Here is a 16,761-nt window from a genome sequence, read left to right on the forward strand (position 1 = left end):
GCCCCTGACTCTGCAACCCAACACCCAGCGTCAATAAGTGTCTCTTTATTTTTTTTTGAGCACTAAGGACAATTTAATTTTAATTACTAAAATGGAGCGTCACAGAAGTTTGCTTCTTCCAGGTGAAGACAGTAGGCAGTTGACATATGCTGCATTCCCATTTTATACTGCATTAGAACGTACCCATGCTCCTTTTGTAATTTAGTCCAGTTTGACGAAGCCGATATCCTTAGCCTATTGTCTGAAGCACTGGCGGCACATCTTGAGCCCATATTTCTGGATCAGCCTGTGTTGGTTCGCACAGACCCAGCATGAGTGGCAGCCCTGCTGAATTTCCCAGGGCAGCACCAATAAAGCTACTGATGACCCATGGCAGCCAGACACAAAAAGCTTAAATAATTATCCAATGAGTACACCCGCACCTGTATACACTTAACTTTAATTTATATAATTAACATAAATGACCGTATCATCTGTTCTGGTGGTGTTGGTCAAAGGTGAATTATTACAGTGCTGAGGTCAAAGCTGCTGTCTTCCAAGTGAGATGTTAATCCAATGTCCTGACCGCCTTCTCAAGTGGATGTAGAAAATCCTGTAGCACTATTCAAAGAAGAGCACAAGAGTTCTCCTCATGTCCCAGCCAACATTTATTCCTCAACCAGCACCTAAAACAGATTATCTGGTTCATTATCGGAGTGCTGCTTGTTGGAGCAGCTTGCTGTGATCAGATTGGCAGTTGTGTTTCCTACACAGTGACCTCACTTCAAAAGTGCTTCATTGGATGTAAAACAATATTCAGTGCCCTGCCTTGCTGAAAGGCTCTATACAATTACAAGCTTCTCCTTATCTTTCCTTATTTCAACCTACATATTGGTATCACAAAGCTCACAGTTGGATGTCAATCCCTTCGCACCGTCTCGCAGGGAGCCCTGTTCTCTGGGAGCCTGTCTCTGAATCTTAGTATTTGGAGATTTTTACACATCATCAGCTCTGCAGCAGTGTGTTTAGACAAAAGGACATGGCGGGTGGTGGGGGGGCGGTGTGTGGGTACAGTTTCAGAATAAGGAGCTGATAGCTTAGCACTGGGATGAGGAGAAATTTCTTCACACGAAGGATTGTGAATCTTTGGAATTCTCTACCCCAGAGGATTGTGGATGCTCCATTGTTGAACGTATTTGAGGTGGACAGAAAGATAGACAGATTTTTGGTCTCTTGGGGAATCAAGGGACAACGGGATGGTGGAGCTGAAGCCGAACATTAGCCATGATCGTATTGAATGGCGAGCAGGCTTGCCAAGCTGTACAGTCCACTCCTGCTCCTTTTTCTTTTGTTAAACGACATGCAATCCTTTTGATGTGTAATTTTAATATATGATATCCAAAATAATAGTTTTGCTAGTTCTAAAATCATATTAAACTATTAAAGCTAGTGGCAACATCAAAATCTAGAGTTGTCAACTTTGATTGGTCAGATTCCTGAAGGTTTTATCACATAACCTCCTGCCTCATCTTGTCAAACAGCCCTTTTAACCATCTTTTTTTTTAAACAAGGAATAAACGTCCTTAAAGAAAACAGGTGGAGGACCCCTCACCATTTTATTGTAATGCTCCAGGTGGTTAATCTCTGGAGACCCCAGGCCAATCCTGGAGTGTTGACAACAGCAGCAGCCCCCGATTTACGGTCATGAAGTTTCGCTTTGCGACAGAATGTCAGCGGCTGGCGTCGGTTGACGGCAGAGGCCTGGGGAGCGGTTACCCCGGTAACAGGGGGTCCGCCTTCAAACTGACCGGATCCCGGGGTGATCGGGCGGCTCGGTCCCGGGGGCCGGGGATGGAGGCGAATGGCCGAGCGGGGAGTGAGTGGACACCGGCGGTGGCGAGAGAACTTTTAACCCCTGACCCTGATTCCCCACCGTTAACCCCTGGCCCTGCCGCCCTACACCCCTGACTCCCCTTCCCCTCCCCCTCTCGGGCCACCTGACCCTTGACCCTTCCCATCTGACCCTTGTCATCCCCCCACCTTTGCCCAACTGATCCTTGACCACCGCCTTTAGCTGCCTGACCTTTGACCACCCCCATCTTGCCCCCTGACCCTTGAACCCCCTTCCAAACCACCCCACTTGCCACCTGACTCTTGAACCCCCCCCCTCCCAAACCACCCCACCTTTGGCCACCTGATCCTTGACCCCCCCGATCCTTGACCCCCCCCGATCCTTGACACCCCCAATCGTTGACCATCCCCCCACCTGATCCTTGACCACCCACCCACCTGATCCTTGACCACCCCCATCTTGTCTCCTTAACCCCTCCAACCACTTGACCTTTGACTCCCCTCTAAACATATGACCCTTGAACGCCCCCTCTGGTCACCTGACCCTTCATACACACCACTGACGACTTGACCCTTGTACCTCCACTTGACCCCCAATACACAAACTTTGAACCTCTCTTGGCCACCTGACCCTTGAACACACCCCCAGCCATCTGATCCTTAACCCACCCCACCTCTCTGGCCACATAATCCTTGAGCCCCCTCTGACCACCTAACCCTTGACCCCAGCCTTGCTGACCACCTGACACATGACACCCAGCCCCAGTCACCTCCCCCAACCTCGCCAGCTATCTAACCCTGACACTGCCTCCCTCCATCCCCAATCACCTCACCCAAACCCGACATCCCCTCCCCCCATCATCTGACTCTGACAAACCCCTCTGGCCTGCTGATCCTAACCCTCAGCCCTGTCCCCTGCACGCTCCATTTCACCCTGACCCCCTCTTTGACCAGTTGACCTGGACTCCTACCCACCCCTGCCATCTGACTTTGACCCCCCCCGCCACCAACATCTTAGCACCTCTGACAATTGCCTCCCCTACTCCAACACCGAGCCTGCACTTGCCTCATGTCTCTTTTCTATTTTTTTTTGCTTTCAGATGAAAATGTAAAAATCACAGCTCAGCTGCTCAAGTCAAAAACTGGACAGTTTGACCTGGAGTCAATTCTGTTCCTGAAGCTGAAGAATATTGGTGAGTAGAGGGGTCATTGGCGCACTGGTGTGGAGAAGTTTTCTCAATTTCTGTCAAATTGATGAATATTCCAGTCTGCACCAGCTTGTTTTGAAGACGCTGGGTTAACCTGATGCAGTAAAGTTAGTTTCAGTACAGCATTAATATGTTGCTTATTCTAATAACCTAGTCACTGTTATATACTTTAGTGCCTTGTATTTCAATTACTTCCCAAAGAATTTTACAACCAATGGCTTACTGTTTGAAATACAGTGGTGTGTTGTTGCAAAACAGTAACTAAATTTTCACCCACCCAGCAGATGAACAGCCAGATAATATCTGTTTTGAGATGATGGTTGGGAGTTAATCATTGCCCGTAACACCGAGAAATCTTTTTTCCCTTTGTTTGAATAATACCACGTGATCTTTTATGTCCCTGTGAGCTGACAGATGTGGCTTGCATTTTTCACAGCCAACAGTCTAATTAGTACTGTAATTATCAGGTTGTTAATCATGGACGTGTGCGCTCTATCTGTTTAATATATAAATTGACATTATTCTCTCTCGCTGCTGATTAAGTGTGTAGCTGAATAAATCTGAAGATAAACCAATTTATCTGTGGTAACATAGCGAATGTTTAAATTTATGTAACCCCATAACTAACAACACAGTCTGTACCGTGCTAAAATTATGTTAATAAACTGCTCACTTCTTATCTCCAGCATTTCAGTGTGGGAACAAGAATCACCCCCTCAACCTCTTACTTGATCCCTTGCAGAGTACTCTGCAGCTTGTTTCTATGCTTATATTTTTAAAAAGCGCACTCTTTTCTCTCCCCCTTCTCCCTTAAGCTCGTCTCTTTTCTGCTCCCCTGTCTTTTTTCTTGACTCTCCCCATGTTGTGTCACTTCTTCCCTTGGGGAGAGAGCGTAGCAGCATGTTTCCACACTGTGCTTTGAAATCTGCGAAGTGTTGTGCGTAACCCTCTGCCTTTTGTGTTCCTCAGGGTGGGGGGAAGCACCATAATTTCAGCATAGAAGGAGACCATTCAGCCCTCCATGTCAGTGCTAGTCACATGACTAAACCGCACAGCATGACAAGATGCACACCAGGAACTTGTGTTATCAAACTGCCACGACACAGCCCACCACTGCCTAATGCAACATGCTCAGCTTCCTGTGTCTCATTTTGCAGCCATTTTATTTTCAAAAAAATGATCAATACTAGGTTCATTTTGCAGCTTTCAATAGTACATGACTGAATTTTTGTTGTCAAGCACTATTGGAAAAATATGACTCTCTTTCGGTTTGCAAAATCAAAAATTAGAAAGTAAAACCAAAAGAAAAAGCCAAAACAGAAGACTGTTTCTTCAATTTAAGGATTTGCCAAGAATAAGTACAAAAAAGGATTATTATTTGTGGTAAAACAAAAATAAAAATATTTGGAAAAACTCAGTAGGTCTGGCAGTATCTGCGGAGAGGAGCACAGTTAACGTTTCGAGTCCGTATGACTCTTCAACAGAACTAAGGAAAAATATAAAAGAGATGAAATGTAAGCTGATTTAAGGCTGGGTGGGACAGGTAGAGCTGGATAGAGGGCCAGTGATAGGTGGAGATAGCCAAAAGATGTCATAGACAAAAGGACAAAGAGGTGTTGAAGGTGATGATATTATCTAAGGAATGTGCTAATTAAGGGTAGAAAGCAGGACAAGCAAGGTACAGATAGCCCTAGTGGGGGTGGGGTGGGGGGAAGGGATCGAAATAGGCTAAAAGATAGAGATAAAACAATGGATGGAAATACATTTAAAAATAATGGAAATAGGTGGGAGAAGAAAAATCTATATAAATTATTGGAAAAAAGGGGATTGGAAAGGGGGTGGGGAGGGAGGAGAGAGTTCATGATCCAAAATTGTTGAACTCAATATTCAGTCCGGAAGGCTGTAAAGTGCCTAGTTGGAAGATGAGGTGCTGTTCCTCCAGTTTGCGTTGAGCTTAACTAAAACATTGCAGTAAGCCAAGGACGGACATGTGGGCATGAGAGCAGGGTGGAATGTTGAAATGGCAAGCAACAGGGAGGTCTGGGTCATGCTTGCAGACAGACCATAGGTGTTCTGCAAAGCAGTCACCCAGTCTGCGTTTGGCCTCTCCAATGTAGAGGAAACTGCATTGGGAGCAACGAATGCAGTAGACTAAATTGAGGGAAATGCAAGTGAAATGCTGCTTCACTTGAAAGGAGTGTTTGGGCCCTTGGACGGTGAGGAGAGGGGAAATAATGGGGCAGGTGTTGCATCTTCTGCGGTTGCATGGAAAGGTGCCGTGGAAGGGGGTTGAGGTGAAGGGGGCGATGGAGAAGTGGACCAGGGTGTCCCGGAGGGAACAATCCCTGCAGAATGCCGCCAGGATGGTGAAGGGAAGATGTGTTTGGTGGTGGCATCATGCTGGAGTTGGCGGAAATGGCGGAGGATGATCCTTTGAATGCAGAGGCTGGTAGGGTGATAAGTGAGAACAACGGGGTCCCTATCATGATTCTGGGAGGGAGATATATAGATTTTTCTTTTCCCACCTATTTCCATTATTTTTAAATGTATTTCTGTCCGTTGTTTTATCCCTGCCTTTTAGCCTATTTTGATCCCTTCCCCCCACCCCACCCCCACTAGGGCTATCTGTACCTTGTTCGTCCTGCTTTCTACCCTTAATGTCACCTATTAGCACATTCCTTAGATAATATCACCACCTTCAACACCTCTTTGTCCTTTTGTCTATGACATCTTTTGGTTATCTCCACCTATCTCTGGCCCTCTCTCCAGTTCTACCTGTTCCCGCCCCCCACCCCCGCCCTTAAACCAGCTTATATTTCACCTCTTCTATTTTTCCTTAGTTGTGTTGAAGAGTCATACGGGACTTGAAACGTTAACTGTGTTCTTCTCCGCAGATGCTGTCAGACCTGATGAGTTTTTCTAGGTATTTTTATTTTTGTTTTGGATTTCCAGCATCTGCAGTTTTTTGCTTTTATCTTACTTTTTGTGGTGTTGCTTACTGCAGGGATTTGCAATCTTGGCTGCATTGGAGACTGTGTAAACCTGGAGAGACTGGATTTATCAGGAAATGACATCTCAAACCTCACGCCGCTCGCATCACTCAAACTTCTTACAGTGCTTAACTTGTCAGCCAATAGGATCTCCAATCTTGGTAAGCTGGCTTTCTTGATCCATGAACAGTGTGATAAGCTTTATAAGAACTAGGATGTTATATCTGTTTGGCGATTATTTTTTCCCACTTTTAAGTGATTAATATTGGTTTGGACTCAGAAAACTTGGTCTTTCGAACATGCCTTGTTCTCGCATACACTGTAACGCGCCCCAGCAGCCTGTTGTACTTGCTTGTGGAATGAGATAAGTACTCATAACTACTTTTTGCCTTATCTCTCCCTTGTTAGCGCTTCATCTGAGCTTCCTGGGCTATTAGCTGTCCAGAAGAAAACTGCACAACAAATTTTATACAAACACCACTTCAGTAGTCAGAGGCAAGTGCCCTGCTTGTCCTAATAGCTGGCGCAGTTGTACTGTCACTGAGTTCTTTGGCCCAAATTGGCCACCAGTAACATCATGAGTAACAGAATGAACCCTGGCATAAAAAAATTGAAAGACTTGCATTTATATACCGCTTTACCTGACCATTGGATGTCTCGGCATTTTACAGCCAACGAAGTACTTTTTGAAGTGTAACCCCAGTTTTAATCTAAGCAACGCAGTAACCAATTTGCACAAAGCAAACTCCCACAAACAGATAATGACCAGATAATATGCTTTCTTTTGTGATGTTGATAGAGGGATAAATATTGACCAGGACACTGGGGATAGTTCTGCAGCTCTTGTTCAAAATAGTGCCATGGGATCTTTTACATCCACCAGAACTGGCAGATGGAGCCTCAGTCTCATCCGAAAGATGGCACCTCCGACAGTGCAGCACTCCCTCAGGGCTGCACTGGCGTGTCAGTCAAGATTTTGTATGCAAGCCTGTCAGGCATAGGTCATATCCCAAGTGATCTTTGACCTGTTATGACCAATACAGTTGGTAAAGCTGAGTTATTTAAAAATCCCGAGGAAACCTTTAAACAACTGTCATAACTTATAATTTTAAATGTTATGTTTGAGGTGCAACTCTAAGAATCAGACCACCAGTTCTCGAGGTTTTACATCAAACTAAATGAAATATTTATTAATTTACAAAGGTTAAAATGTGCATACACATGGCTTCAAATTACTATCATAACTTTTAACAAATTCCCATACTAATCTCCATTAAGGCAACAACGACCCATAGACTTAACCAAACACCAGGCAACGCACTTTCACTTTACGAATTCAAAATGAGGCTCTTTTCACTTTGGTTCCTGTGGAGACAGTTGGAGGCTTACAGCTGCCTTTTGATCTCTCATTGCCTCTGCTCTGCACACCCGAAAACTGCTGAAGTTATACCTACCACCGCCCATTGAATGTAAATTCTCATTGTCCTCTTCTAACAAAACCCCTTTCATAGTACTGATTTTATTAGTAATATAAACATATTGCTTGGTATCGCTAGATAGGTGTCAGTTTTCACACCACTTCTTGAATGCTCTATTCAAAAAATGCGAATGCACGCTAGCTCTCTTACATATCAAAAATAGTACACATCAAAGCACTCAGACTAGCTGGCTTTAATCCAATTAAGACACACCCACAGACTAAACCTCTATTTTAAAAGAAAAATGTTTTCCAATAATATTATATACATTAATAGCTTCATGACAGACCTCAATTCCACCTGATCTCCATATCCCTTGATTTTTCTCCTATAGACTAGGAATACCTTTGTATTCTTGCCCTGAACTGTCCAACACCAAGCTGTGCCACAGTGTGGCTAAAAGAAACCGCATGCAAAAGTTAGCAGGAAATTAAGGCCATCGAAAAGTCAACATAGGCATTGGGTAAATGGACCAAAGGTCAGGGGAGTTGAGTTCTCTGTGACATCCAATTGAGCTATAAAAACATTCTTTTGAACATATTGTCCTCTAAATAAATCTATGGCTCCTTATCGCGGATATCTTTGTTGGTTGTATCTACTTAAAATTACCTTTCACTGTGCTCGCCCAAGATGTTTTTAGATTTTTTTTTTAAACCTTGAATCATGTGTAGTTATTTATTCTTCAACCTGTGAATTACTCATACTTTTCTAGTAGGAGCGAAATAGGAAGGTGGTGGTGTTGTGTAAAAGAACAGCTAAACAGGCAGGAAAGACATCAGCAGTTGGCGGAGTTGGTGTGGGGAGTATTGGACTAAAATCACTGGAGGGCAGTGAGCCTTGACATTTCAAAGCGCTTCATAGCCAGTCAAGTGCCTTTTGAAGTCACCATTGCAGAATAGAGCATGGATGTAATTCGGAGAGATCAACTAATGAAGACCCTCAGGTGTGTATATCTGAGTGTTTTTTTTTTGTTTAAGTACAGCTGTTTCAAGCATTGAAGAACCCAGCAGGAATTAAATATTGAGACATCTATTTATTAAGGCATTGTGACTATTGTCCTTGATGAAGGTTTGGGCATTGCCAATGATTGTAACAGATGGGAAATATGACAACGCAGCAACTGATGTAACCTCAAACACATTAACCGGATTGGGAGCAGCTTGCAATAAATGACACCGGCTGCTGCCGTGGCATTTGACAGAGCAATGATTAGACCATCAGGATAGAAATATAGAAAAAGACCAAAATCCATCCCGTGTACCTTCCACCAACCCGCTAGTCACATGGTGCAACAAAATCAGATTTGTTGACTAATCCTAGCGATCAATCTTAATCTCAGTGAGTTTACAAGAGCCCAGACATGAGGTGAGGAAAACCCTCGGTGGTCGAGAGCTCTGGGAACCATAGCCCCTCTCAAGTCATGTGGCTCTTAGCACATGGCAGGTTTCAAATTAATCAACACCATCATCTCTCCCATTGTCTCTCTCAGGAGCCTGTTTTCAGATTGAAAACGTTCTCACTGGAATAATATTTCCACAGATTAGTTTTGAATTTTCCCTCCACTTTCAATTGCAGACCTTGTCCTTTCTTCTACAGCACTGGACAAGGAGAAACAGCTCAACATGGACACCATTATCTAGTCCCTTCAGCAGTCATGCCACCCCATCAAACTCTCTTCCAGTGAAAACATAATCACTCCTCTTATCCAAATCCCTCCATTTCTTCAATAATCTGGTTGTCCTCTTCACCATCCTTTCAGTAGCATTGATATCCTTATTGTGGAACATGTCCACAGTATTGTAAGTGTAGCCACACTGATGATTTGGAAAGTTACCTCACTATTTTGCTCAGTACTGACCTTTTAATGCATTCCAGCTTTGGATTTGCTTTCCTTCCTGCCATTGAATATTGTTGCTGTTAATTTATTGTCAGTCAGGAGGGCCCTCCATATTGTTTTTATTTTCATTTTCATTGTACGTTATTTGCTTTCCTTATTTTTAATTAAAACCCCTTCCTGGATTTTTATTTTAGTCTGCACCTGAAGCACTCAACATTTCTCTGGATTGGTTCTCATCTGCCACCCATCTGCCCAATTCTCAAGTCCACACTGACCTTTTCCAGCAGTGGTTACTGGGGAACATCACAGTTTTGAAACCCCCCCAGCACCCCCACTTCTCCGTCAGCTGGTGTAACCAAGGTGGCCATACTACAGATCACCCACCCGCCAGTTCTTGCAGCTTCTGTGCAGCCTTCCTGTTGTTCAGATCCTCCCATTCAGTCCCAGATCCTCAGCTCTGGCCTTTCGCAGGGCCTTTTCCTGGTTGGAACTTACTCGGCCACTGTCTGAGGGTGGCTTTTTTCAAGGCTGTGGTATAAATTCCTTTCACCTCAATTCCATCATTCTAAACATGCTATGTTACAGCATACAGGTTTTCCTTCTCATTACTTAAGCACCAGTTATCCAGTCCTCCCAGTTAATAACCAATATCCAGAATTTTTCAGAATTGCACACAAATTAACAACACAAAACCAGACCATTCAGCTCAGCTGGTTTTATGCCCACACCCGACATCACCTAACCCTTTCAGTATTTTTCAGAAATATTTAGCTTCATCTCTGTCCTCATCAGAGTCTAGCTCTCTTCAGCAGGCTCAACTGTGCTCGCCTTTTCATGTCACTTAACATGTTTCAACTGATTCAGAGTTTTTTTTATTCTCACATGGGATGTAGGCATCATTGGCATGGTCAGCATATATTGCCCAACCCTAATTGCCCTTCAGAAGGTGGTGGTGAGCTGCCTTCTCGAACCGTTGCAGTTCATGTGGTGTAGGTACGCCCACAGTGCTGTTAGGGAGGGAGTTCCAGTACCTTGACCCAGTGACAGTGAAGGAACGGCGATATATTTCCAAGTCAGGATGGTGTGTGGCTTGGAGGGGAACTTCCAGGTGGTGGTGCTCCTATGCATCTGCTGCCCTTATCCTAGGTGGCAGAAGTTGCAGGTTTGGAAGGTGCTGTCAAGGAAGCTTTGGCGAGTTGTTGTGCATGTTGTAAATGGTACACACTGCTGCCTCTATGTGTCAGTGGTGGAGGAAATGAATGTTAATTAGTGAGTGGGGTGCTGAACAAGTTGGCTGCTTTTCCTGGATGGTGTCAAGCTTCTTGAATGTTTTTGGAGCCACAATCATTCAGGCAAGTGGAGAGTATTCCATCGCACTCTTAACTTGTGCCTTGGACAGTGGACAGGGAGTCAGGAGGTGAGTTACTCACTGTAGAATTCCCAGTGTTTGCACTGCTTTTCCAGCCATGGTATTTATATGGCTAGTCCAGTTCACTTTCTGCTCAATGGTTACCCCCCCCACCACCCCCCAAACCCAGGATGTTGAAAATGGAGGATTCTATGATGTTAATGTGGTTAAATATCAAGGGGAATTGGTTAGATTCTCTCTTGTTTGGGAATGGTCATTGCTTGGCATTTGTGTGAGGCAAATGTTACATGTCACTTATCAGCCCAAGGCTGAATATTGTCCAGGTCTTGCTTCATATGGACACAGACTGCTTCAGTATCTGAGGAATTGCAAATGAATGTTGTGTAATCATCAGCTCACATCCCCATTTCTGACCTTCTAATGGAGGAAAGCTCACTGATGAAGCAGCTGAAGATGGTTGGGCCTCGGACACTACCCCGAGAAACTCCTACAGCAATGTCCTGAAACTCAGGTGATTGATCTCCAACATCCACAACCATCTTTCTTTGTGCTAGGTATGACTCCAGCCAGCAGAGAGTTTTCCTCCTGATTCCCATTCTTCAAATTTGCTCGAGCTCCTTGGTGCCACACTGTCAAATGCTGCCTTAATGTCAAGGGCAGTCACTCACATCTCACCTCTCACATCTCACCTCTGAGTCCAGCTCTTTTGCCCACGTTTGAACTAAGGCTGTAAGAAGCTCAAGAGTGGCCCTGGATGAACCCAAACTGAACATTAGTAGATGTGTGGGTGCCACTTGATAGCACTGTCAATGACATCTTCCATCACTTTGCTGATCATCAAGAGGAGGCTGATGGGGCAGTAATTAGCCGGATTGGATTTGTCCTACTTCTTGTGGAATTTTTGTGGCAATTTTCCAAATTTCTGGGTAGGTGCCAGTGTTGTAGCTGTACTGGAACAGCTTGGCTAGGGGTGTGGCTAGTTCTGGAGCACGTCTTCAGTACCATTGCTGGGATGTTGTCAGGGCCCATAGCCTTGGCAGTATCCAATGCCTTCAGCCATTTCTGATATCACGTGGAGTGAATCGAACTGGCTGAAGATTGGTATCTGTGATGTTGAAATGGATCATCCACTCAGCACTTCTTGCTGAAGATGGTTACAAATGCTTCACCCTTGTCTTTTGCACTGATGCACTGGGCTCCCCCATCATTGAAGATTTGTGGAGCCACCTCCTGTTACTGGTTTAGTTGTCCACCACCATTCACGACTGAATGTGGCAGGATTGCAGAGCTAAGATCTGATCCGTTGGTTATGGGATTGCTTAGCTCTGCTTATTGCACACTACTATTTGGCACGCAAGTAGCTTCACCAGGTTCACCACCTGGTTTTTAGGTATGCCTGGTGCTTCCCCTGGCACGCCCTCCTGCACTCTTTATTGAACCAAAGTTGATCCCTGGCTTGATGGTAATGGTAGGGAGGTGCATATGCTGGGTTATGAGGTTACAGATTGTGGTTGAATACAATTCTGCTGTTACTGATGGCCCACAGCGCCTCATGGGTGCCTAGGTTTGAGCTGCTAGATCTGTTCTGGATCTATCCCACTTAACTTGACAGTAGTGCCACACAACACAATGAAGGGTATGCTCAGTGTAAAGACGAGACTTTGTCTTCGCAAGGGCTGGGCTGTGGTCACTCCTACTGATACTGTCATGGACGAATGCATCTGTGACAGGTAGATCAGTGAGGACAAGATCTAGCAGGTTTTTCCCTCTTGTTGGTTTCCTCAGCATCTGCCGCAGGCCCTTTCTGGCAGATATGTCTTTCGGGACACGGCCAACTCGGTGGAGGTGTTACCAAGCCACTTTTGGTGATGGACATTGAAGTCCCCCACCCAGAGTACATTCTGTGCCCTTGCCACCCTCAGTGCTTCCTCCAAGTGGTGTTCAACATGTTGGTGTTCATCAGTTGAGGTAGGGCAGTGTGTGGTAATCAGCAGGAGGTTCCCTTGCTCATGTTTGACCTGATACCATGAGACTTCATGGGATCCGGAGTTGATGCTGAGACTGCAGCTCTGATAGACTTTTGTCTTTGTTTGAGCCATTCTGACACTTTCCCTTTGCCCGGACACAAACACAAGCAAAATAGCTTCCATGTTTGCCTACATATCAGCAGTCCAGCTTTTTTTTTGTCTAATGTGAAGCAGTTTAGAACTTGCTGATGAACTGCGATGTAAATGTAAGTCAGTCTTTCCTCCTGTATCTCTTGTAAACATTCAGGTGATATTTTCAGTTAACTCCACAGAGCTCACCAACTCCCAGAGGCCGTCTCTACAGGGTGGGTACGGCGGCCCTTATTATAGAATCATAGAATAATACATTACAGAAGGAGGCCATTTGGCCCACCATGTCTGTGCTAGCTCATTGAAAAAGCTATGCAATTTTGGTTTATTTCTTTCTCCTCCCCATCTTGGGTACTAATTGTATTGCCCCTGTACTATATTGGCTGAGATTTGCTATCTCAATATAAGGGATCAAAAATCTGATGTTCCTAGACTACTACAAACGTTATGAAGTGTGTTTGTTTCTGGAGCCTTCAGGACCGTATTTGTTAGATGATTGTAGTCTATGGCCACAAAATAAAATGTTGAATGTGGTGAATGTACAATTATGTCATGGGAGTACTTTCTTGTAGAATCTAATCTGGAGTCAGTGTACCTCTGCAATGGCTTCGCGTTCAGTTGCAGCTCATGAGATTTAATTATCTGTAGTAACGTATCCTGTCTTCACAGCTGAGCAGTGATCAGAAAAATAAATGAATTGTTTTTAAATTACCGAAATTTGGTTTCAATACTTCATTCCTCAATAAAGTAGTTGTGTCCTGCTCAATTAGCTGCACACTGGTGCAGACCTGACCAGGATTAATTAGACCTTAACAGCCTCTACTGTATTTTTAGACCAAGTCCTTAAAACATGAACAAAAGTGGGAAGTGCAGCAGGACAGTGAGTCACTTTGGTCTGCCAGGCAGCTTCAGCAAATCCAAGCAGAGGAGGATCCAAACACTTGCCTTTTGTTTTGTTTAAAGCACGTGTGGTTTCAACAGGTGGTTTTGCAGCAATTTCTGGTCTTCTGCACTGACAGGTTCTGCGTGTCGTTTCAGCAGAAGTAGATATTTTTTGACAAACGACCGAGTGATGGGGAAGTTATAAATACCACCTTAGACAGAGAAAATTTTACGTTCACATTGCACTTATAGCAGCCCGAGTATGTCCCAAAGTGCTGCACAGTCAATGAAGTGTAGTCACTGTTGTAATGTACAAAACATAGCAGCCAATTTGCGCACAGCAAGCTCCCACAAACAATAGTGCAATAATGTTATTGATTGAGGGATAAATGTTGGCTGGATCATAGTGTTGTGGACCTACCATGCCCACCGGACACGGATGTACATTTTCTGCTTCTTTTGGAGGATTTTTTTCCATTTCAGGAGGATGTTTTTAAGCATAAGATGTTTGGCAGCCGCAAGCATGACTCGAGTAACATGGCACTAAATACAGCCTTGTTAAAAGTACTATGTTGATTTGCAATGTTGGCATAGCTGGGGATGTTTCTCTGCCCTTTGTGTAGCAGTATATCATTCCCTCTTAGTCTGCTTTTTCTTTTTTAAAAAAAACTTGACAATGTAGTACTGCGTGTGTTTCAATCAACATTCGAGAGAGGTTTTCATTTTTGTTGCAACTGATATGGGAGGACAAACCTTTAAACATTATTGCTGTTACTGTCTAAATTGAAATGCCCAGGCCTGCCCATTGCTATTGGAATGGACATGACTCAGTCCTGTTTCCCCCAGTGTCTTGTACAAGTTCATATCTACATGGAGACATGGGTTTGAATCCAGCTGAAATGAGAATTAATGGAACTAAATTTGGAAACCCTGGAAAACAATGCCCCCTCTGGTTGGTGTTCAAATGACTCGGGCAAAAATTTGCTCCAGTTATTAGGCAGCGTTTTGAGTCTTGCTGCACTTTGTGACAAGTCTGACTCCAGTGACTTCAGTTGAAACTCCAGTGAAGTACTGATGGAGTGCTGCATAATTAGAGATACTGCCTGTTGGATGTTAAACCTGTAAGTATTGCAATTCTGTCACAATGAAGTGCATGCTCTAGTTGTAAGTGAGAGCAGCTGTTACTAATTGGGGAAAGGTTAGGGCATTATTCTTAAGTATATATATATATATATAAGAACCGGTTTCCACCAATTTGGTGGGGGTGGGGGGGGGGGGGGGTGGGTGATATGGTGGAAAAGGGGAGTCTGTACCCCCTTGGAGGAGGGGTTGGTTGGAATAAACCTATTTTAAGGAAACACTGGCTGCCTATTCCCTCTCTACCCAGTGAATGACCAACAAATTATACAAAACCCACTGCCCACTTGGGTGGATGTGAAAGGTCCCATGACACTTTTTAAGAACCACCAGATAGCTCTTTCCCTTCCCCACTGCTATTTGTGGGACTTGGCTCTGGGCAAATTAGCTGCTGCATTTTCTGCATTATAACAGTGACTGCACTTCATTGGCTATAAAGTGCTTGGGTCGTCCTACTGTGACTTAAATGAATTGAAGTCTTCACTGCCCTTTATTAGCTGTAGCTCATTACACCATGTTATTGCCCTGATAATGGATATTTAATTTTTTTTTATTCATTCATTTGATGTGGGTGTCGCTGGCTAGGCCAGCATTTATTGCCCATCTCTAAATGTCCTTGCTCAGAAGGCATTTAAGAGTCAACAACATTGCTGTGGGTCTGGAGTCACATGTAGGCCGGACCAGGTAAGGGTTTCCTTCCCTATTGGGCATTAGTGAACCAGATGGGTTTTTACAACAATCGGCAATGGTTTTGTGGTCATCATCAGACTTTTAATTCCAGCTTTTTTATTGAATTCAAATTTCACCATCTGCTGTAGTGGGACTCCAACCCAGGTCCCCAGAGCATTACCCTCAGTCTCTGGAATACTAAGCCAGTGACAACCCCACTATGCCACCACCTCCCCGTAACCTGCTTCCCAAGTCAGTATAATGAGGAAGGTAACAATGATGTTAAGCCACCGCAGTGTTGCACAGGTTCATAGCCTCTGCCACTCCTTCAATTTTAACGTTATTTCTTCCAAGAAATATTCACACAAATGTGACTGTCGGGCTTTAGTTGGGAGGTACCTATATCCTACTAGTAATCTCTCGCCTGCAAAATTTGCAAAGCTGGCTAGCTCATGGCACCTGGAAGATTGGATTGCATTTTCAGACAGGTAGCTACCTAGACTGTTTGCTGCAGTCAGCTAGTATAACACATCAGTAAGATTGGGGCTGTTCTTGTCAGGTGACCAGAGGCTAAATTGAGAGAGGCAGGAATGGGGCATGATAGCTATTGCAAGAGAGGCAAAGAGTTTAGTTAGAGGGCTGGCGATTCTCTGTCACTCCAGAGGTTGTGATGGAAAAGCATCAAATACATTGAAGTGTATTTATAAGGTAAAGGATTTGGGAGAAATTTCTTTATACAGAATGTAGTGAGACTGTGGAACTAGCAACCATAGTGGTTGAAGCAGATAGTATTGCGAGATTAAAAATGAGGTTTGATTCATATAGGGTTGAGGGAAAAGTTTGGGAGGAGGTAATTAAAGAGGGAGGAGGATCATGTGGTTTCTGTACTGTAAACTCTAACAGATTTAATCCTTTATAGCAGTTAGTCCATTTTAGCAATGTCCATCTTGTGGGCATCAGCATATTTAGGATATTGATCATCTACAACAGGTCTTTAAGGATTCACTTTTTAAAAAAAACAAATCATGTTTCTCTTTGATGGAATTAAGAAATCTAAAGTCTCATTATTGAAGTAAGTTCTGCTGTGGATTTCCAGATCCCTGTTTGTACCCAATACCTCTGAACTCTCTCTCTTTGAATCATTCAACAAAGAATTCTGAGCCCGCCGGAAATGAATTTCTTTTTGAAATGTGATTTACATGAATTCCCAGAAGGGCCTTCATGACCAAGCAGAGCATGCCTGT

General features: G+C 44.1%; 1 protein-coding gene and 1 pseudogene across 1 annotated transcript in view; one reads left to right on the forward strand and one right to left on the reverse strand.

The window, feature by feature from the left end:
- Positions 1-201: 201 nt before the first annotated feature.
- On the reverse strand, positions 202-371 carry LOC121272139 (annotated as a pseudogene).
- A 1,342-nt stretch (positions 372-1,713) lies between these two features.
- The window catches only part of lrrc61 (leucine rich repeat containing 61), a 29,707-nt gene continuing 14,659 nt past the window's right edge, over positions 1,714-16,761 (forward strand). Inside the window, exons 1-3 of the mRNA XM_041178492.1 lie at positions 1,714-1,855; positions 2,931-3,023; positions 6,043-6,189. Coding sequence (XP_041034426.1) covers positions 1,831-1,855; positions 2,931-3,023; positions 6,043-6,189 — 265 coding nt within the window. The 5' untranslated portion in view covers positions 1,714-1,830. The remainder of the gene's footprint in view (positions 1,856-2,930; positions 3,024-6,042; positions 6,190-16,761) is intronic.

Source organism: Carcharodon carcharias, chromosome 32 (assembly GCF_017639515.1).
Source record: "Carcharodon carcharias isolate sCarCar2 chromosome 32, sCarCar2.pri, whole genome shotgun sequence".
NCBI classification, from domain to species: domain Eukaryota; kingdom Metazoa; phylum Chordata; class Chondrichthyes; order Lamniformes; family Lamnidae; genus Carcharodon; species Carcharodon carcharias.